Consider the following 22,450-nt stretch of genomic DNA (forward strand, 5'->3'; position numbering starts at 1 on the left):
TGTCTTCTTTGGAGAAATATGTTTAGGTCGGTTTCCCAATTTTTGATTGGGTTGTTTGTTTTTCTGGTATTGAGTTGTATGAGCTGATTTTATATTTTGGAAATTAATCTTTTGTCAGATGTTTCATTTGCTATTATTTTCTCTCAGCCTGAGGATTGTCTTTTCACCTTGCTTATAGTTTCCTTTGCTGTGCAAAAGCTTTTACATTTAATCAGGTCCCACTTGTTTACTTTTGTTTTTATTTCCATTACTTTAGGAGGTGGGTCATAGAGGATCTTTCTTTGATTTATGTCATCGAGTGTTCTGCCTGTGTTTTCCTCTAAGAGTTTTACAGTTTTTTGGTCTTACATTTAGGTCTTTAATCCATTTTGAGTTTATCTTTGTGTGTGGTGTTAGGAAGTGTTTTAATTTCATTCTTTTACATGTAGCTGTCCAGTTTTACATGTAGCTGTTCCATTGATCTATATTTCTGTTTCTGTTATACTGTATTGATGAATGTAGCTTTTTAGTATAATATGAAGTCAGGAATGTTGATTTCTCCAGCTCCATTATTTCTCAAGATTTCTTTGGCTATTCAGGATCTTTTGTGTTTTCATATGAAATGTGCAATTTTTTGTTTTTTGGCATTTTGTGAAAAATGCCATTGGTAATTTGAAAGGTATTGCATTGAATCTGTAGATAGCATTTGGTAGTATAATCATTTTCACAGTATTGATTCTTCTTACCCAGGAACATGGAATATCTCTCCATCTGTTCTTGTCATCTTTGGTTTCTTTCATCAGTGTCTTATAATTGTCTGTGAACATTTCTGTTGTCTCCTTAGGTAAGTTTATTCCTAGATATTTGTTTTTTGTTGTAATGGTGAATCGGATTGAGTCCTTCATCTTTCTTTCTGATTTTTCATTGTTGGTATATAGAAATGCAAGTGATTTCTGTGTATTGATTTTGTTTCCTGAAACACTGTGAAATTCACTGATTAGCTCTAGTAATTTTCTGATAGTATCTTTAGGGTTTTCTATGTACAGTATCATGTCATCTGCAGACAGTGAGAGATTTACTTCTTTTCTGATCTGGATTCCTCTTATTTCTTTTTTTTCTCTGCTTGCTGTAGCTAGGACTTGCAGAACTATGTTGAATGATAGTAGTGAAAGTGGACACCCTTGTCTTGTTCCTGATTTTAGGAGGAGTGCTTTCAGTTTGTCACTATTGAGAATAATGTTTGCTGTAGGCTTATCCTATATGGCCTTTACTATATTGAGGTAGGTTCCTTCTGTGCCCTTTTTTTGAAGAGTTTTAATCATAAATGGGTGCTGAATTTTGTCAAAGGCTTTTTCTGCATCTGTTGAGATTATCATGATTTTTATCATTCCATTTAATATGGTATATCACATTGATTGATTTGCATATATTGAGTCCTTGCATCCCTGGAATAAACCCAACTTGATCATGGTGTATGAGGTTTTTGATGTGTTGCTGAATTCTGTTTGCTAAACTTTTGCTGAGGAATTTTGCATCTATGTTCACCAGTGATATTGGCCTGCAGTTTTCTTTTTCTGTGTTGTCATTGTCTGGTTTTGGTATCAGGGTGATGGTGGCCTCATAGAATGAGTTTGAAAGTGTTCCTTCCCCTGCAGTTTTTTCAAAGAGTTTTAGAAGGATCGGCATTAGCTCGTCTCTAAATGTTTGATAGAATTCACCTGTGAAGCCATCTGTTCCTGGGCTTTTGTCTTTGGAGAGATATTTGATCACAGCTTCGATTTCAGTGCTTATAATTGGGTTGTTCATAGTTTTTATTTCTTCCTGGTTCAGTCTGGGAAGATTGAATTTTTCTAAGAATCTGTCCGTTTCTTCCAGGTTATCCATTTTATTGCCATATATTTGTTCTTGATAGTCTCTTATAATCCTTTGTATTTCTGCATTGTCTGTTGTAACCTCTCTTTTTTCATTTCTAATTTTGTTGATTCTTCTCTCTTCTTGATGAATCTTGTCGAAATGTTTGTCAATTTTGTTTATCTTCTCAGAGAAACATCTTTTAGTTTTATAAATCTTTACTATTGTTTCTTTCATTTGTTTTCATTTATTCCTGCTCGGATCTTTATGATTTCACTCCTTCTACTAATTTTTTTTTTTGTCCTTGTTTTTCCAGTTGTTTTAGGTATAAAATTAGGTTGTCTGTTCGATGTTTTTCTTGTTTCTTGAGGTAAGATTGTATTGCTCTAAACTTCCCTCTTAGAAATATTTTGCTGCATCCCATAGGTTTTGAGTTGTCATGTTTCATTGTCATTTGTTTTAGAAATTTTTGGATTTCCCTATTGATTTCTTCAGTAACCTGTTGGTTATTTAGAAATGTGTTGTTTATCTTCATGTGTTTGTGTTTCTTAAACAGTTTTTTTCCTTGTAATTGATATCTAGTCTCATAGCGTTGTGGTAGGAGAAGATGCCTGATACAATTTCAGTTTTCTTAAATTTACTGAGGTTTGATTTGTGGTCCAGGATGTGGTCTATCCTGGAGAATATTCTGTGTGCACTTTAGAAAAAGGTATATTCTTCTACATTTGGATGGAATGTCCTGAAGATATCAATGAGATTCATTTTGTCTAATATATCATTTAAGACTTGTGTTTCCTTATTAATTTTCTGTTTTGATGATCTGTCCATTGATGTGAATGGGGTTAAAGTCTCCTACTATTATTGTGTTATTGTCAATTTCTCCTTTTTTATCTGTTAGTGTTTGTCTTATGTATTGAGGTGCTCCTGTGTTGGGTGCATAGTTATTTACAGTTGTTATGTCTTCCTCTTAGGTTGATCCCTTGATCATTATGTAGTGTCCTTCCTTATTTTTTATAATCTTTATTTTAAGGTCTAGTTTGTCTGATATGAGGATTGCTATTCCAGTTTTCTTTTGCTTCCCATTTGCATGGAATATATTTTCCCCTCCTCTCACTTTCAGTCTATATATGTCTTTAAGTCTGAAGTGGGTTTTTTGAAGACAGTATATATATGGGTCTTGGTTTTGTATCCATTCAGCCAGTCTGTGTCTTTTGGTTGGAACATTTAAACAGTTTATATTTAAGAAATTACTGATATATATGTTCCTATTGCCATTTTCTTAATTGTTTGAAGTTTGTTTTTGTAGATCTTTTTCTTCTTGTGTATTTCCTGACTACATATGTCCCTTTAACATTTGTTGCAAAGCTGGTTTTGGTACTGAATTCTCTTAACTTTTGCTTGTCCAAAAAGTTTTTATTTCTCCATCAATTCTGAATGTGATCCTTACTGGGTACAGTAATCTTGATTGTAGACTTTTCCCTTTCAGTACTTTAAGTACAGCCTGCCATTCCTTTTGGCCTGCACAGTTTCTGCTGAATATTCAGCTTTTAAGTATCTGGGGTTTCCATTGTACGTTACTTGTTGCTTTTCCCTTGCTGCTTTTAATATTCTTTCTTTGTGTTTAGTCTTTGTTACTTTGATTAGTATGTGTCTTGACATGTTTCTCCTTGAGTTTATCCTGTGTTGGATTCTTTGTGCCTCTGGGACTTGATTGACTATTTCCTTTTCCATGTTGGGGACATTTTCAACTATCATCTCTTCAAAAATTTTCTCATATGCTTTGTTTTTCTCTTCTTCTTCTGGGACCCCTATATTTTGAATGTTGGTGTGTTTGATACTGTCCCAGAGGTTTCTGAGACTATCTTCAGTTCTTTTCACTTTATTCAGTCATTTTACTTCAGTCCTTTTACTTTATTCTGCTCTTCAGAAGTTATTTCCACCATTTTATCTTCCAGCTCATTGATTCATTCTTCTGCTTCAGATTTTCTGCTGTTGGTTCCTTCTAGAGTATTTTTAATTTTGGTAATTGTGTTGTTTGTATGTTTATTCTTTAATCCTTCTAGGTCTTTGTCAGTTGATTCTTGCATTTTCTCCATTTTGTGTTCAAGGTTTTTGATCATCTTTACTATCATTATTCTGAAATTTTTTTTCAGATAGTTTGCCTATTTCCTCTTTATTTATTTGGATTTCTGTGCTTCTCGTTTGTTCCTTCATTTGTGTGTGTAGTATTTTTCTGCCTTTTCATTATTTTTTTTTTTAATTATTGTGTTTGAAGTCACCTTTTCCCAGGCTTCAAGGTTGATTTCTTTCTTCCTCTTGATTTCAGCCTTTCTAAGGTTGGTTCAGTGATTTGTGTAAGCTTTGTACAGGGTGAGATTTGTGCTGAATTGTTTTGTTTGTTTGTTTTTCCTCTGATGGGCAAGGCTGAGAGAGATGGTAATCCTGTATGGTGATTATTGGGTTTGTATTTTTGTTTTGTTTGTTGTGTAGATGAGGTGTCCTGCACAGGATGCTATTGGTGGTTGGGTGATGCTGGGTCTTGTATTCAAGTCATTTCCTTTGTGTGAGTTTTCACTATCTGATACTCCCTAGGGTTAGTTCTCTGGTAGTCCAGAGTCTTGGATTCAGTGCTCCCACTCCAAAGACTCAGGGCTTGATATCTGGTCAGGAATATGTGGTTTGTTATGGCATTAAATGAGATTAAAACAAATACTCCAAAACAAGAAACCAAAGAATAACCCCAGACAAATGGTAGTTAGAAATCAGGCAAATAATAATTAAAATAATGGAATTATGCACATATCCATATACACCCATGAGCAAAGTCAAAACAGTCCAACAAAAATAAAGTACAGTAGATTGATCCAGCAAACAGAGGAAATAAAAAATTATATTTACCAGTTAAGAACAAAACTAACTATAGCACAAACTGGGAAACAAAACTAAAGTATGGTGCCAAATGGAGAAACAAAACTAACAAATATGTTGAGAGGAAAGAAAGAGAAGAAAGAAAGAATTAATATGCAAAGTTAAATACAGGTAGATAAAGAAGATTTATATACTTTAAAGATTAACTGCAAGGCGAAAAGAATAGTAGGAAAGACAAACAAGGGAATAAATGGAGAAAAAATATAATAGGTTTTAGAAATCAAAAATTAAAATTATATAGAAGAGAAAAGAAGACAAAAAAGAAAAAAAAATGGAAACTCCACAGTTTTGGGCAAAAGCCCAATGTAGAGGAAGATGTTGATGATATTAAAAAGTGTGGCTGAATATACACATATACATATATACCCATAAGCAAAATCAACACAATCCAACAAAAATAAAGTACAGTAGATTGACCTGGAGAACAAAGGAAACCAAAAGTTATTTCTACCAGTTAGTAACAAAACTAAGTAAAGCACAAACTGAAACACAAAATTAAAGCAAGGTACCAGTTGGGGAATAAAGTAGTGAAAATAAAACTAAAAAATATGTTGAGAGGAAAGGAAAGAAAGAATAGATATGCAAAGTTAAATAGAGGTATATAAAGGTTTATATACATTAAAGATTAACTGCAAGGGGAAAAGAACAGTAGGAAAAGCAAACAAAGGAATAAATGTAGAAAAAATAAGAATAGGTTTAAAAAGTTAAAAATGAAAATTATAAAGAAAAGAAAAAAAATGTCCACAGAACTACAAAAGCCCAACATAGAGCCAGTGGTTTATAACAACAATAAAAAATGTGACTGAGAAAAAAAAAAATCTCAGAAACTTAATTAGATTTCCTAGTGCCAGTAAAATCGACAGCTATATCAGAGGGGAGCATAAAACAAGGAATAAAAAAGGAAAAAACATCTGAAAGCATCTACAGAACAGGGAAAACATAAGATAATAAATGGTTTTCTGGAGTCGCTGCTGTCAGAGTCCTTTCCCTCGCTGGGACTCACAGTCCACCTCACCTCCCTAGGATGCCCTCCAACACTCGGCTGGTCTCTGGACCTGCTGTGGGGGCAGCTCAGATTCTAACCGGGTCCTAATTCTGTATATTCTTGCCTATAATGTCCACAGCTATCATAACTAGTGTGTTTTCTTTTGTGGGAGCTCTCAGTGGCCTTTTATATTTTCCATAGACAGAGTCTACCTTTTTGATTGTGTGGATTTAATTTGCAGCTTGTACAGCTGGTTAGGAAGGTTTTGGGTCTTCTTCCTTAGCCACACTGCCCCTGGGTTTCAATTGTGGTTTTATCTCCACCCCTGCATGTGGGTTGTCCCCTGGGGTTTGCTCCTGAGGCTGCCCTGGAGGACTTGGGTTTGCCCCTGTGAGGGCCAGGAGTGGAGCTGGTGCAGCTGCTTGGGTTGCGGGGGTTTTGGCAGCACCAGGTACTCAGGGAATTGGTGGCTAGGGCAGCAGGAAATATAGTGCCCTAGAAGGGTATGGTAACCAGTATTGGCCAACATGGTCCAGTATTCTTGCCTGGAGAACCCCCCTGACAGAGAAGCATGGCAAGCCACAGTTTACAGCGTTGCAGAGTTGGACAGGACCGAAGTGACCCTGTGTGCATAAACGCAAGACTTTTTTTGCCTGTGGCAGCTCTGCCCCAGTGAAGGCTGAACATGAAGTTGGCACAGCTGCTTGGCTTGTGGGGACCCTGGCAGCACCAAGTGTGCAGGGACATGGGCTGCCTCAGCTGCAGGAGTTATGGCCCTGTCAGAGTCTTTTTTGAGCCTCTTGTAGCTGGCGATTAGAAGGCCTCTTTGGCCAGTCTTTCTCCATAGCTCTGCCCATTCAGGCACTTAGAGGGCTCCCTTGCCTGGGGTCCTTCTCTGTTTTTCAGGGCGTCAAGTACATAGAGGGGCCCCCTTGGCTAGGGTACTACTCTGTAGATTGACAGGTCAGGCACTTAAAGGGGCACCGTTGGTGGGGTCCTACTCTGTAGTTCAGTGCCTCGGGCATTTGGTGGGCCAGCCTCCCTATTGTTCAGCTGCTGATGCTGGCCTGTGGAGGGAGAGAGGCTATGGTGATGGCTCCACCCTCCACGTGTGACTCAGCAGTATCCCCTTGCTTCCATGGCTGCCTGGCTTTCCTCCACTGGCATTTCCCACCAGTCTCCTCCCTCACATCCCCTGGATCCATCTCTCCATAGTCAACAGCAGCCCTCGCCCTGGGATTGCTCCATAATCCCTAAACTCCAGCTCCCAGCTGCTGCGCCTTCTAGGGGACCTGCTTTCCTGTCCAGGGTATATATGGCTGCGGCAAGGACTGTCTGATTCTCATTCCATTTAGGCTGCCACAGATCAGCTGTTTCACTCTCAGCCTTAAATGTTTCTTCTCTAACCCAGACAGTTGTCCCGACGTGGGGATCAGACCCCTGCTTCAGTTCCCCCACCCGCTGAGGGCAGGTCCAGTCCTACTAACACTCCTGTTTTTCCCCCTAGTTCCTTCATCCTCCCGAGTTTTGCGTGGTTCTATGTATTCTTTTCCGCTGGTCAGGTACTCCTGTCCACTCTCAGCTGGTCTGCTTGCACTTCTGTGTCTGAAGGTGTGTTCCTGTTTTATCCATGGAGAGAGATGTACTCCATGTCCACCTATTCCTCTGCCATCTTGTTCTCCCTTGCCAGGGTATTCTTTCACATTTGCCTACCTTTTCTGTATGCTTCTGCCCATTACCTTGCTTTTTGGTACTGAGTACTTACTCACTACCACTAAGTCCATAATTTTTTGTCCTTTGACCCTATTCCTCCTCTGAGCTTCAGACTCGGATAATCAGTAATCTGTTAGATACGTCTTCTGGAAAGTCCTATAAGCCTTACAATTCAAAACAGGTTCAAAACTAATTATTTCCTTTCCTGTATTCCTTTTTTTAGTTATGGCACTACAATATAGCTAATTGTTCAAAACAGAATTTATAAATTGTGTTAGACTTCTGTTCCCTGGTGGCTCAGCTGGTTAAGAATCCGCCTGCAATGCGGGAGACCTGGGTTCGATCCCTGGGTTGGGAAGATCCCCTGGAGAAGGGAAAGGCTACCCACTCCAGTATTCTGGCCTGGAGAATTCCATGGACTGTATAGTCTATAGGGTCGCAAAGAGTTGGACACGACTGAGCGACTTCCACTCACCCACTCACTGTGTTCCCTTAATCCATGCATCTAAAGAATCCTTAAATTCTGTTAGTTTTACATCCATGATTGTGTCTTAAATATGTTTCATCATCTCCATGTGGGTGATGTTAACCTTACTTCAAGTCTAATGCCTCTGTTATTTAAATTAATTTCAGTGTTTTTCAGACTAGTGTATATATCTCAATAAAAAGAAATGGCATAGAAAGTCTTAAAAGTAACAAAGTTGGAGGGCATATTATGATATAAAGACTTACTATAAATCTACAGTAGTCAAGGTAGGGTAACACTGGTGTAAGCATAGTGATTATTGGAACACTATGGAATCCAGAAACAGACTTACACATGCATGGTCAGTTAATTTCATACAACAGTATCATTTAAATGTGGAAAGGATGATCCTTTTAACAAATGGTACTGGAATATTTAGATATCCATGAAGAGAGAAAAAAAATGCAGATGTATGAACAATAACTTGACATGAAACATAGACCTAAATGTACAGCATAAAATTATAAAACTTCAGAAGAAAATTAGGGAGAAAATGTTTATGATGTTGGGTAAAGCAGGGATTTCTTAGATATGATACCAAAGTAGAAGAGGAAAATAAATGACAAATTGAACCTCATAGAAATTAGAAAATGAAAAGGCAGGTCACAGACTGGGAGAAAATATTGACAAATGTGTATTTGATAAAAAAAAACAAAAACTTGTTTCCAACATGTACAGAAATGATTGCAACTCAATACTAATAAAACTAACAATTCAGTTTGCAAATAGGCAAAAGATTTGCACTGGCCTTTTACGAAAAAAGACATATAAAGGGGTCATATGTTTCACAAATATATGAAAAGATACTCAACATCATTCATCAGCAAGGAAATGTGATGCCCTTGTTTTTCGTATGAAAATCTTGTTCTTGACCTTAGCTTTGTGGTCCTTGGCCTGGTAATTCCAAATTTTGAGGTTATTTGACTTGATTTCACAGACAAATAACCTTTTTTTCCTGACTTCTGATAGTTGGGAAGGGAAGTGGTAATATGACTCCATAAATTGCCTATTTAAAAGTGTGTTCTAAATATTCTGTGAAGACTTCCCAAAGCCTCAGCTGTTTTGTGGTTTTCCTCAGCCCCCTATAGCGTTCTTTCCTGAAGCCTTGTGGCTTGCTTCCTTCTCTGCCTGGTCTCAATTGCTGTCCTGCGCTCCTTCTTTACCATCCTGGTCTACTGCCTCATGTCTGGAGCCTAGCCCCAGAAGCTTCTGGAGAAAGGGTACATGGAAGATAAGTTTTGAGATCTTGAGTATATGAACGTTCTGCTGTGTTCTTGGTTGGTTGGTTGTGTGCTGGGAATAGTATTCTAGGGTGGAATATTTATGTTTTCTTCAGGTTTTGAGGGCATTGTTCAATTTTCTCCTAGCTTCCATTGTTGGTGACTAAAACACTATTTTAATTTCTGATCTGTGTTTGGATAACCTGTTTTTTTTTTTTTTTTTTTTTCCTCTTGGAATCTTTCAGTTCTTGGTTTTCATTGTTCTAAAGTTACAGTGATTTGCCTTGGTTTAGGTTTATTTTCATCCACTGTGTCCAGTATGAGTTCTTACTACCTAACAATTTGCCTTCTTCAGTTCTGGGAAATTTCCTTAAATTATTTTATTGATAATTCCTTTTCCTTTATTTCTCTGTTCTTGGTTTTTAGAATTCTTATTTGGGCTTTGGGCTTACTAGTCTGGTTCTCTAACTTTCTTATATTTTTTCACTTTATATTTGTTCTGCTTTTTTAAAAATTTCTTAAAGTTTATCTTTTAACCCTCCTATTCAGTTTTGCATCTTTATTATATGGTTTCTCAGGAGACGTAAAACAATCTCTAGATGTTTCCTTTTGGCAGTAGTGCCCGTTGTGGTTTCATTGTTGCAGCATCTGCAACTAGCCCTCAGAGGGAATTTCATGGAGGTGTCTTTTTCTTGAACATGTCTTCGTATTATTTTTTCTTACATGATTGCTTTATACTTAAAGAATAATTCTTATGCACCAAAGCTGTATGAGCATGGAAAGGAAGTTTATTGTCTGTGAACTTCACAAGAAGATGATCTGGGGTGAACTGATGGCATAAGCAAAAAGATTTCACCCAGCATGTCAAAATTAATTCGTTGGCAGATGGAAAATCTTTAGAAGCAATAGTATTTTTAGATAACTGATGATTATGTTCACATTCAGTGTTTACAATATACATTTATGGACTACCTGGCCTGGAAGTAACAGATCAGAAAAATCAATTTAATTTTTATACTGTAAAACTTTAGCATATTTTTTTTCTCAAGGAATTTTAGAAACAAAGTAATATAAATACTTATATTTATTTCCTGAATAATGACTGAAGCAGCTAGTCATTTTTATTGTAAAAATATCTATCAAATATTGTTTTTTTCCTTTCAGGAAGTTGAAAGCTTTGTTTCATATTCTTCTAACTTCTGTTGTTGCAATTGGAACACTTTTGGATTACTTAACCTTTAACTAGTAATTTGAAAAACAGTAAAAACTCCATAAAAGATAATATCATTGATAGCTGTATATTAACAAAGGAAAATACTCAGTACTTTGTGGGCCTGTGTACTTCCAAACTAGTGAATATTGTTAAGATACATTGTTTGCTGTGCTACTCTTTTCTCTGGGCTGTTCTGGGAAGAGAGGTTTCTAAGACTGTGGCTAACTAGATTACCTAGGATAGACCTAGAAAAATAACTCGGCATCTTGTATTATAAGTTAGTAATGATAAATAGATGACATTTCTGTTTGTTATTTTAATATTTTATACATAACATTTATTTTATTTATTATATTTTTATTTATTATATTTTATTTTTATTTATACATACATCCATTTATTTTATACATACATACATGTTCAAGCTGGTTTTAGAAAAGGCAGAGGAACCAGAGATCAAATTGCCAATATCTGCTGGATCATTGAAAAAGCAAAAGAGTTCCAGAAAACATCTATTTCTGCTTTATTGACTATGTCAAAGCCTTTGACTGTGTGGATCACAATAAACTGTGGAAAATTCTGAAAGAGATGGGAATACCAGACCACCTGACCTGCCTCTTGAGAAATCTGTATGAAGGTTAGGAAGCAACAGTTAGAACTGGACATGGAACAACAGACTGGTTCCAAATAGGAAAAGGAGTACATCAAGGCTGTATATTGTCACCGTGCTTATTTAACTTATATGCAGAGTACATCATGAGAAATGCTGGGCCGGAAGACACACAAGCCGGATCAAGATTGCTGGGAGAAATATCAATAACCTCAGATATGCAGTGAAGAAGAAAGTGAAGAAGAACTAAAGAGCCTCTTAATGAAAGTGAAAGAGGAGAGTGAAAAAGTTGGCTTAAAGCTCAACATTCAGAAAACTAAGGTTATGGCATCTGGTCCCATCACTTCAAGGCAAATAGTTGGCGAAACAGTGGAAACAGTGAGAGACTTTATTTTTCTGGGCTCCAAAATCACTCCACATGTTGATTGCAGCCATGAAATTAAAATATGCTTCCTCCTTGGAAGAAAAGCTATGACCAACCTAGATATCATATTAAAAAGCAGAGACATTCCTTTGCCAACCAAGGTCCGTCTAGTCAAGGCTATGATTTTTCCAGTAGTCATGTATGGATGTGAGAGTTAGATTATAAAGAAACCCGAGGGCTGAAGAATTGATGCTTTTGACCTGTGATGCTGGAGAAGACTCTTGAGAGTCCCTTGGCCTGCTAGGAGATCCTAAAGGAGATCAGTTCTGGGTGTTCATTGGAAGGACTGATATTGAAGCTGAAACCCCAATACTTTGGCCACCTCATGCGAAGAGCTGACTCATTGGAAAAGACCCTAATGCTAGAGGGATTGGGGGCAGGAGAAGACGGGGACAGCAGGGGATGAGATGGTTGGATGGCATCACCAACTCAATGGACATGGGCTTGGGTGGACTATGGGAGTTGGTGATGGACAGCGAGGCCTGATGTGCTGCTGTTCATGGGGTCACAAAGAGTTGGACATGACTGAGAGACTGAACTGAACTTAACTGATGGCATAGAGAGACAAATACCGAATTGTGCAACTGTTTTTTTTCTTGATTTTAATTTTTTTGACAGCAAAAAGCCTTTTGTATTGGGATGTAGTCAGTTAATAATGTTGTGGTAGTTTCAGGTGAACAGCAAAGATACTCGGCCATACATATACATGTGTTCATTCTCCCATCCAGGCTGGCATTAAGCAGTGTTCCATGTGCTTACAGTAGGTCCTTTTGGTTTTCCATTTTAAATTTAGCAGTGTATCATGATCTTTCCTAAGTCCCTATCTGTCCCTCTCCCCCTCATCCATAAATTCACCAAACTGCGTGACTTTCAAAGCCTGCTACTCTAGGTTTGTGACCTAGGGAAAGAAGACACATATTAAATACGGTACATATTCAGAATAACTGTAACTTACAATTGGAAAAGTAGGTTAATAAAACGTGAAGCACATGAGTAGGGCCTTTAGGGAACATTCTGATACTGTGGAGTTTGAGAAAAGAACTTTCCCCTTTGAGGACTGGTAGTGGAGATACACAGGTAGAAACATTTGTGGAATATAGAAAATTTTAATTGAGTTCATGTGTCAGGTTCCTGAGGGATATGGTAATAGGTCGCAAGGCATTAGTTTTGTTGTTGTTGCCAGCTTAAACAGCAAATTTGTTTCTTTCAATTCAGGTAGAGAGAGAGGGAGGGGACTCTGGTCTCTTTTTGATTTAATTGAAATATAATTGACTCACACCCCTTTATTAGTTTCAAGTGTACAAGATAATGATTCTGTTTATGTATGTAATGTGATATATTTGTCACAATATGTGTAGAAAGGACACCAAACAGTAGTCTTAAAACTCCTTGGATGATTATAATATGGTTGAGAATTTCTGTTATTAGAACTTTTGAAAGTTTCTTAAAAAATTTCCTCCTTGGTTTTTTTTTTTTTTTTTTTTTTTTTTTTTTTTTAAATGCACAGAAATATTATTAAGGAGCAAAAATATCATTTATCTAGAACTGGTCAAAATTTCCATTTGATAAGTTTTTTTAAAAATTATGTAAAGAGGAGTGTAAATAAAAAATTATTCTTTCAAAAACAATCATTTCATTGCAATACAAGAAATGAGGAATAGGTAAAATACCAGATTTTCTAAATTGTTTTCCTAAAACTTAATGTTATCTTCAAGTAATGATATAAACCAAAGAGTATTTGGTATAAATCGGGCAAATATATTTTTAAATAGGGCTTTCTGGGTAGCTATGTGGTAATGAATTACTTGCCAAGGCACAAGACGTGGGTTAGATGCTTGGATCAGGAAGATCCCCTCAGTTCAGTTCAGTTCAGTTGCTCAGTAGTGTCTGACTTTCTGCAACCCCATGAATCGCAGCATGCCAGGCCTCCCTGTCCATTACAAACTCCCGGAGTTCACTGAGACTCACGTCCATTGAGTCAGTGATGCCATCCAGCCATCTCATCCTCTGTCGTCCCCTTCTCCTCCTGCCCCTAGTCGCTCCCAGCATCAGACTCTTTTCCAATGAGTCAACTCTTTGCATGAGATGGCCAAAGTACTGGAGTTTCAGCATTAGCATCATTCCTTCCAAAGAAATCCCAGGACTGATCTCCTTCAGAATGGACTGGTTGGATCTCCTTGCAGTCCAAGGGACTCTCAAGAGTCTTCTCCAACACCACAGTTCAAAAGCATCAATTCTTCGGCGCTCAGCCTTCTTCACAGTCCAACTCTCACATCCATACATGACCACAGGAAAAACCATAGCCTTGACTAGATGGACCTTTGTTGGCAAAGTAATGTCTCTGCTTTTCAATATGCTATCTAGGTTGGTCATAACTTTGTTCCAAGGAGTAAGTGTCTTTTAATTTCATGGCTGCAGTCACCATCTGCAATGATTTTGGAGCCCCCAAAAATATAGTCAGCCACTGTTTCCACTGTTTCCCCATCTATTTCCCATGAAGTGATGGGACCAGATGCCATGATCTTCGTTTTCTGAATGTTGAGCTTTAAGCCAACTTTTTCACTCTCCACTTTCACTTTCATCAAGAGGCTTTTGAGTTCCTCTTCACTTTCTGCCATAAGGGTGGTGTCATCTGCATATCTGAGGTTATTGATATTTCTCCCGGCAATCTTGATTCCAGCTTGTGCTTCTTCCAGCCCAGCATTTCTCATGATGTACTCTGCATATAAGTTAAATAAGCAGGGTGACAATATACAGCCTTAACCCTTTTCCTTTTTGGAACCAATCTGTTGTTCCATGTCCAGTTCTAACTATTGCTTCCTGACCTGCATACAAATTTCTCAAGAGGCAGATCAGGTCGTCTGGTATTCCCATCTCTTGAAGAATTTCTACAGTTCACTGTGATCCACATAGTGAAAGGCTTTGGCATAGTCAATAAAGCAGAAATAGATGTTTTTCTGGAACTCTCTTGCTTTTTTGATGTTGATAGTGTAAATAAATACAAACATTCATAATGTTAAAGCATGTTTATATATGTGGGACTTTTGATTTTTGAATTCATGAGTAAAAACATCATGTGTTATTAATATATCATTGTGCTTTTTGAATAGTAACTAATTTTTGTTCATATATTGGCATATTATTGTATAATAATTTCAATTAATTTTTGTCTAAAATATAGAAACAAAGTCTTAGAATACTATAGCTTGTCTCTAAGAATTATTACTATTCCACTATTAGAATTAGAGAAGACTTCTATTTTTAGTTTTCTTGTTTATGAAATGAGCATAATCGTATTTCTTTGGGGTTGTTGCAAGTGTTAAATGTATATTATTGTGATCATTTTCTAAATTACGCATTTCTGACAGTTTGATTTTTATATAGTAAACATTTATTGCTTTGCTATTGAGAAAAATTAAAGCATATTTCCTAATAGAAATGTAGAGTAAATTATAAATCACTATAAATATATAAATTACTATAAATTATAATTACTATAAATTATAGCATCAGTTTCCTAGGCATGTTAGAAACTCATGTCAATTAATATTAGAAAAGCATTTAATAGTGCTTTTAAAATAACATTTTTGGTATTATGCTTTTAAATGTTGAGTGCATTAAAATCAATTGGAATACTGCTTTAATATTCTTGTAGGATGCTAGTGAGCAAAAGACAGAACTTGAAAGACTGAAGCACAGAATAGCGGAAGAAGTCATTAAAATTGAAGAAAGGAAGAACAAAATTGATGATGAATTAAAAGAAGTACAGGTAAGATAAAAATAGCAAACACTGTAAGAGCCATTTATAGTTTTGATTTTCAACTTTACATTGGAGTTTAAACATTTTTTTCATAAGTTATTTCCTAATAGTATTACCAGTGTGGCTTTCACTTAATACTGTTTATAAAAGAGAAACAGGAAGGAAAGTCTGCTAGGAGAAGTAACCAAATTAGCTGATGGTTGTTAAAAATAATCTTTGTTTTCCATGAATCATATTGTTTATACTGTAGAAGTAAAATATTTTGCAGATAAATTAAGACAAACTCTTAGGCTTTTTTTTTTTTTTCCTTGAGACTTGATTAAATACGCAAGCAAGTATTAGAAAAGAAAGGACCTCTTGAAAATGGCAGATTGTCTCAACACAGATTAGATTTTGCAAATTAGACTGTGGCAGTTATGGTGCCAGAAACTCTGGCTTTCCCCACTTGAACATTTTGTACTTTGTGTGTTTTAGAGCATTTTTATATTGGAAGAGAAAGGGTATTAATAACTAGTTATTTTAAATAAAATGGCAATATTAGATAATTTGTAAAGAGTTAGTATATTTCCATATGTATTTTTTGAACGTATAAATACCCTTTTTGTTTTCTAGCCTCTAGTCAATGAAGCTAAACTAGCAGTTGGAAACATTAAGCCAGAATCGCTTTCAGAAATCCGTTCCCTGCGTATGCCTCCTGATGTAATCAGAGACATTCTTGAAGGCGTTTTGAGATTAATGGGTATCTTTGACACATCTTGGGTGAGCATGAAAAGGTTAGTTTTTGAATTTGTGAAAAATGTTATTTCATGAGTAAATTATACATTCTTTCAAATTTTTATTATTTCTTATATTGTTTCTCAAACCGAACTTCATCTAAGTACGGGGTTACGCACTTTCTCCTAATATTTCAGGATGGTCTATGTAATCATATTTCAAGAACTATATTTTCCTTCCACTATAAGTGATTGTTAAAAGTGTCAAAGGAGAAGACGAATGCCTTCAAGTGTTTAAGAACATCTTAATAAACATAAATATTGATGTAGTCCTTACTTGGTACAGAGTAATGTATTTACTGTGTGTACTGATGAAGAAAATATAGTCACTGTTCTCAAAGAGTTTTTCACTCTTGGCAGAGGCAGAGAGACACAGAGAGCAAGTGAGAGCCCCATGAAAATATAAAAGGGATGCAAACTAGAGGAGAAAAGGCTGACTGGTAACTCAGTATATAATGTGGAGCTTTAGGTTTCACAGTATAGCAATGGCATTATAGTTTGTGCTGGTATTCATTCTGATAGTAGAGTTCTTTTTCAGTCTGAAATGAGGGAGGAGATTTAATTGAGAGAGCACTTAAAATATCTTGCTTATAAAAGAGTCGGAATATTTTCTTGCATATCCTATAATGTATTAGTTACTCAGGAGTTCACATAAAGGGATGTGGATGGAGTTCAGTGTTACAATTCCTTCATTGTACTGCTTCAGTATATTCACAGAACCTTAGAAAAACTGTTGTGCGTCTTTCTGGAGCTCCTTGTCTATAAAAAAAGATGAAATGATGTTACTTTAGAAACTTAAGTACTTTATTTATTTATTTTTTTCTCTTCAATAACTTTTATTTCTTTTTTTTCATACATGATATTACACATGTTTCAATGCCATTCTCCCAAATCTTCCCACCCTCTCCCTCTCCAACAGAGTCCATAAGACTGTTCTGTACATTAGTGTCTCTTTTGCTGTCTCGTACACAGGGTTATTGTTACCATCTTTCTAAATTCCATATATATGCGTTAAAATACTGTATTAATGTTTACTTAAGTACTTTAAAAGTACTCTATTCTTTGGTTAACTAATAGATTGAAAGTATTGTATATACCACTCTGTTAAATTGATATTTTTGTTAAAAATAGCAAACTATACTTAGCCTCATTTGAATTAATATGCTTTATTTCTAGCTTCCTTGCAAAGAGAGGTGTGCGAGAAGACATAGCAACCTTTGATGCACGAAATATTCCAAAGGAAATAAGAGAGAGTGTTGAAGAACTTCTTTTTAAAAATAAAGGATCTTTTGATCCAAAGGTAATTTTAACAGATACCTTAAATTCCCTTTCCATACTCTTGTTATATTCTTCTTGTCAAAATGTGATGGTTTACATTATTTGTTTTTTAGTTTATTTAAAAAAGTAAAAGTTTTTTATAATAAGTTGTAACTATTACAGCAGGGAAGTATTTACCAGAAGAATTGGGTAAACTAGAATCTAGAGGTTTGGAGACAGGTTTATTATCTCAGGTGGTGTTTGAGTCTTATGATCTGCTCTCGTCAGTAAGTTCCTAAACAGTCATAACTTCCAGTTTGCCTGTATGCGTTTATTTCTTCTTGTATATTAGTCATATAATAACACATCTCTCTGTTGGAATGCTTATATCTAATTCAGGAAACAGTTTGAATTTCGTGATTCTTGTCTTTTTTAGATCTTTTATTGAAAACGTCATGTACTTCTTGACGCCAATAGCAGTTGTTTCAACAGTGCTTTTATCTAATAAAGATCTATTCTTTGTATTGAAGAGAAAGAAATGATGCTTGAAGATTGTTGTGGATGGCACATGTATTCATTACAAATTTGGCTAATAATTATTTATGTCAATAGAATGATAGAGTTGTATTAAACATTATATGTGGTTCAAAAAGATTTGTTCTTAAGGAAAAATACTTTATGTATTTTTTACTTAATCAAAACAGCAATTCATTTTAGTTTTATTTTTGCTGTAAACCCAAAACTTCATTATTTGGGTTAAATTATTAAACAAATGCTTAAAGAAAATACACTGGAATTAACCTTACCTTTATTTCAAATGAAGTTAGGATGTGGCATAATTTCTGATGTGTTTTTCAGAACGCTAAGCGTGCCAGTACTGCAGCTGCTCCCTTAGCTGCCTGGGTCAAAGCCAATGTCCAGTACTCCCATGTCTTGGAACGAATTCAGCCTTTGGAAACTGAACAGGCAGGATTAGAATCGTAAGTTAAATATAAAATATAAACAACCCTAACCTTCATTTTCATCAATTGATGACATATTATTAGGATTTATTTATTGTCTGTATCTAAAAAGACAGCTGACAACACTGAGTCATTTAAATACAAATTAAGAATGTCAAGATAATGGGGTGGAGAATGTAGAGTTCACCTCATCTAAACCACAGACACATCAAAAACACATCTCCATGTGGAACTATTATCATGGAAAACTAATTAGAAACTAGCAGAAGAGCTAGATAACAAAACTTGCAAGAAAGATCTGTACATAATTGGGTTTTTGTTTTTCAGTAGCCCAGTCATGTCTGATGCTTTGTGACCACATGGCCTGCAGCACTCCAGGCCTCCCTGTCCCTCGTTTTCTCCTGAAGTCTGCATAAGTTCGTGTCTGTTGCATCAGCGACACCATCCAATCATCTCATCCTCTGGCGCCCTCTTCGCCTTCTGCCCTCAATCTTTCCCAGTGTCAGGGACTTTTCCAGTGAGTCGTCTGTTCACATCAGATGACCAAAATATTCGGGCTTCAACTTCAGCATCAGTCCTTCAATGAGTATTCAGGGTTGATCTTCCTTAAGATTGACTGGTTCGATCTCCTTGCTGTCCAAGGGACTTTCAGGAGTCTTCTCCAGCACCAAAGTTCAAAGGTATCAATTCTTTGATGCTCTTCCTTCTTTATGGTCCAGCTCTCACAGCTGTACGTGACCACTAGGAGGACCAAAGCCTTGACTATGCAGACCTGTGTCGGCAGAGTAATGTCTCTGCATTTCAACACTCTGTCTAGGTTTCTCAACCCACTCCAGTGTTCTTGCCTGGAGAATCCCAGGGACTAGGGAGCCTGGTGGGCTGCTGTCTCTGGGGTCGCACACAGTCGGACATGACTGAAGTGACTTAGCAGCAGCAGCAGCAGGTTTCTCATCGCAGGAGCTGTGACATCGTCCGATTTCACGGCTGCAGTCACCATCTGCAGTGATTTTAGAGCCCAAGAAGAGGAAATCTGTCACCATTTCCACCGTCTCCCTTTCTATTGCCATGCAGTAGAAACATGTAGAAACATGCCACGCATGTCCTATATGCACAGGACCAGATGCATGTAGGATCATGTAGGATCACGCATCTGGTCCTGTTACTGCACTGGGGTGCAGCACTATTTACAGATGAGGAGTATATTATTAAAAGACAAACAATTATACATAAAATAGGCAAGCAGACGGTTTTATTATATAGCACAGGACATTTTATTCAATATCATATAAACTAAAATGGAATATAATTGGCAAAAAATAACTGGATCACTGTGCTGTACCCCTGAAAGTAACACAGTATTTTAGCTGTATATCATTAGAGAAATCACTGTGCTGTACACTTGAAAGTAACACAGTATTGTTACTGTTTATCATTAGAGAAAAAGGAAAAAAAAGAATAAGTGAAGAGTTAAATAGACCAAAAATATGAAGAAAAAGCAATTAAAAGATGGATAGCAGAATGAACTCATTTTTTTCCTACTGTTAAGTTGTTGGATAGATAAAGTGGGAGAAGTTCCTTTAGAAAGAGCAAAATTTTGTAAAGGAATACTGTTCAGGTACAAAAAGTAAATTCTAGAAATATCAGTTCAGTTCAGTCACTCAGTAGTGTCCCACTCTTTGCAACCGCATGGACTGCAGCACACCAGGCTGCCTGTCCATCACCAACTCCCGGAGCTTACTCAAACCCATGTCTGTTGAGGAGGTGATGCCACCCAACCATCTCATCTTCTGTCGTCCCCTTCTCTTCCCACCTTCAGTCTTTCTCAGCATCAGGATCTTTTCAAATGAGTCAGTTCTTTGCACCAGGTGGCCAAAGTATTGGAGTTTTAGCTTCAGCATCAGTCTTTCCAATGAATATCAGGACTGATTTTCTTTAGAATGGACTGGTTGGATCTCCTTGCAGTCCAAGGGACTCTCAAGAGTCTTCTCCAACACCACAGTTCAAAAGCATCAGTTCTTCAGCCCTCAGCTTTCTTTATGGTCAAATCTCACATCCATACATGACTGCTGGAAAAACTATAATTTGACTAGACGGACTTTTGCTGGCAAAGGAATGTCTCTGCTTTTTAATACGCTGTCTAGGTTTGTCACAGCTTTTCTTCCAAGGAGCAAGCGTCTTTTAATTTCATGGCTGCAGTCACCATCTGCAGTGATTTTGGAGCCCAAGAAGATAAAATCCCTCCCTTTTTCTATTGTTTCCCCATTTATTTGCCATGAAGTGATGGGACCCGATGCCATGATCTTAGCTTTTTGAATGCTGAGTTTTAAGCCAGCTTTTTCACTCTCCTCTTTCACTTTGATCAAGAGGCTCTTAAGTTCTTCTTCACTTTCTGCCATAAGGGTGGTGTCATCTGCATTTCTCAGGTTATTGATATTTCTTCCAGCAATCTTGATTCCAGCTTGTGCTTCATCCAACCCAGCATTTTACATGATGTACTCTACATATAAGTTAAATAAGCAGGGTGACAATATACAGCCTTGACGTACTCATTTCCCAATTTGGAACCAGTCTGTTGTTCCATGTCCAGTTTAACTGTTGCTTCTTGACCTGCATACATTTTCTCAGGAGGCTGGTGAGATGATCTGGTATTCCCATCTCTTTAAGCATTTTCTACAGCATTTGTTGTGATCCATCCAAAGGCTTTGGCGTATTCAGTAAACCAGAAGTAGTATTTTTTTCTGGAACTCTCTTGCTTTTTCAGTGATCCAACATATGTTGGCAATTTGATCTGCTTCCTCTAACTTTCTAAATCTAGCTTGAACATCTGGAAGTTCATAGTTCACATACACATACTGTTGAAGCCTGGCTTGGAGAATTTTCAGCATCACTTTGCTAGCGTGTGAGATGAGTGCAATTGTGCAGTAATCTGAGCATTCTTTGGCATTGCCTTTCTTTGGGATTGGAATGAAAACTGACCTTTTCCAGTCCTGTGGCCACTGCTCAGTTTTCCAAATTTGCTGGCATATTGAGTGCAGCACTTTCACAGCATCATCTTTTAGAATTGAAATAGCTCAGCTGGAATTCCATTGCCTCCGTTAGCTTTGTTTGTAGCGATGCTTCCTAAGGCCCACTTGACTTCATATTCCAGGATGTCTGGCTTTAGGTGAATGATCACACCATCGTGATTATCTAGGTCATGAAGATCTTTTTTGCATAGTTCTTCTATGTATTCTTGCTACCTCTTCTTAATATCTTCTGCTTCTGTTAGGTCCATACCATTTCTGTCATTTGTTTGCAGGCAATAAAGAGCCCTTCTTTGCATGAAATGTTCCTTTGGTATCTCTAATATTCTTGAAGAGCTGTCTAGAAATTTAGTGCTAATATATCGTTTTTCTCTAAGTTTTTGAAAATTTTTAGCATATATTTTCTAAAATATTATCTGGCAGGTGTGGGAAAAATTTAATGACTTTAGGGGCTTAAACTTTCAATTTGCTACTGGGTTAGTGTTATATTTTATCTCATTTGTTCTGAATGCGAACTAAGAAGTATGTCATTTTCTTCATTGTTCAATTTTTGGAATTATCTTTTCTTTCTTACTCTAGACAAGAAGATATTAGCTGCTTAAATAAGTCTCTTATTTTTCTCAATATAATACATGAAATTTTCATGTTAAATCATACTATTTATATTATTGTGATTATTTTTATAACTTAAATATTATTTTGTGAGTATATTGCCTTTCTTGTATACCATTTGATATTCTTAATAATTGCCTTTTTTTTCAGTTGACTTTTTTCTTTTCTGTTTTTGTGTCACATACTTATCCACAGTCTATCAGAAGCTAAAACATGTTTGGAATCTGTGTTCATTTTAACATTCTCTTCAGTTCAGCCGGTCAGTCGTGTCCTACTCTTTGCGACCCCATGAATCGCAGCACGCCAGGCCTCCCTGTGCATCACCAACTTCCGGAGTTCACCCAAACTCACATGCATCGAGTTGGTGATGCCATCCAGCCATTTTTATCCAGAAATCTGTTTGCACAAGTGTTTTAAAATGTAGATTCCTGGAAGTGATGTGGTTAGGTCAGAGAATACACTTTTAATTTTAGCATTGCTTTTCAAATAAAATTCTAAATGAAAGTATTAAAATTAGTGAATTATTGACAATTTTCATTGTCATTTGTTTACTGCAAGATTATATTTTACAGTGCTGTTCCTGCTTTTTGTTGATAACTAGAGTGACTTCTATG

At 36.6% G+C, this 22,450-nt stretch overlaps 1 protein-coding gene across 3 annotated transcripts in view; it reads left to right on the forward strand.

Annotated features, from left to right (window-relative positions):
- The window catches only part of DYNC2H1 (dynein cytoplasmic 2 heavy chain 1), a 399,828-nt gene that overhangs the window by 131,728 nt on the left and 245,650 nt on the right, over positions 1-22,450 (forward strand). For all 3 annotated transcript variants that reach the window (XM_044929811.2, XM_044929812.2, XM_044929810.2), the window contains exons 56-59: positions 15,105-15,218; positions 15,822-15,982; positions 17,159-17,282; positions 18,098-18,219. In XM_044929811.2, the coding sequence (XP_044785746.2) occupies positions 15,105-15,218; positions 15,822-15,982; positions 17,159-17,282; positions 18,098-18,219 (521 nt within the window). The remainder of the gene's footprint in view (positions 1-15,104; positions 15,219-15,821; positions 15,983-17,158; positions 17,283-18,097; positions 18,220-22,450) is intronic.

This window comes from Bubalus bubalis, chromosome 16 (genome assembly GCF_019923935.1).
Source record: "Bubalus bubalis isolate 160015118507 breed Murrah chromosome 16, NDDB_SH_1, whole genome shotgun sequence".
Classification (NCBI taxonomy): domain Eukaryota; kingdom Metazoa; phylum Chordata; class Mammalia; order Artiodactyla; family Bovidae; genus Bubalus; species Bubalus bubalis.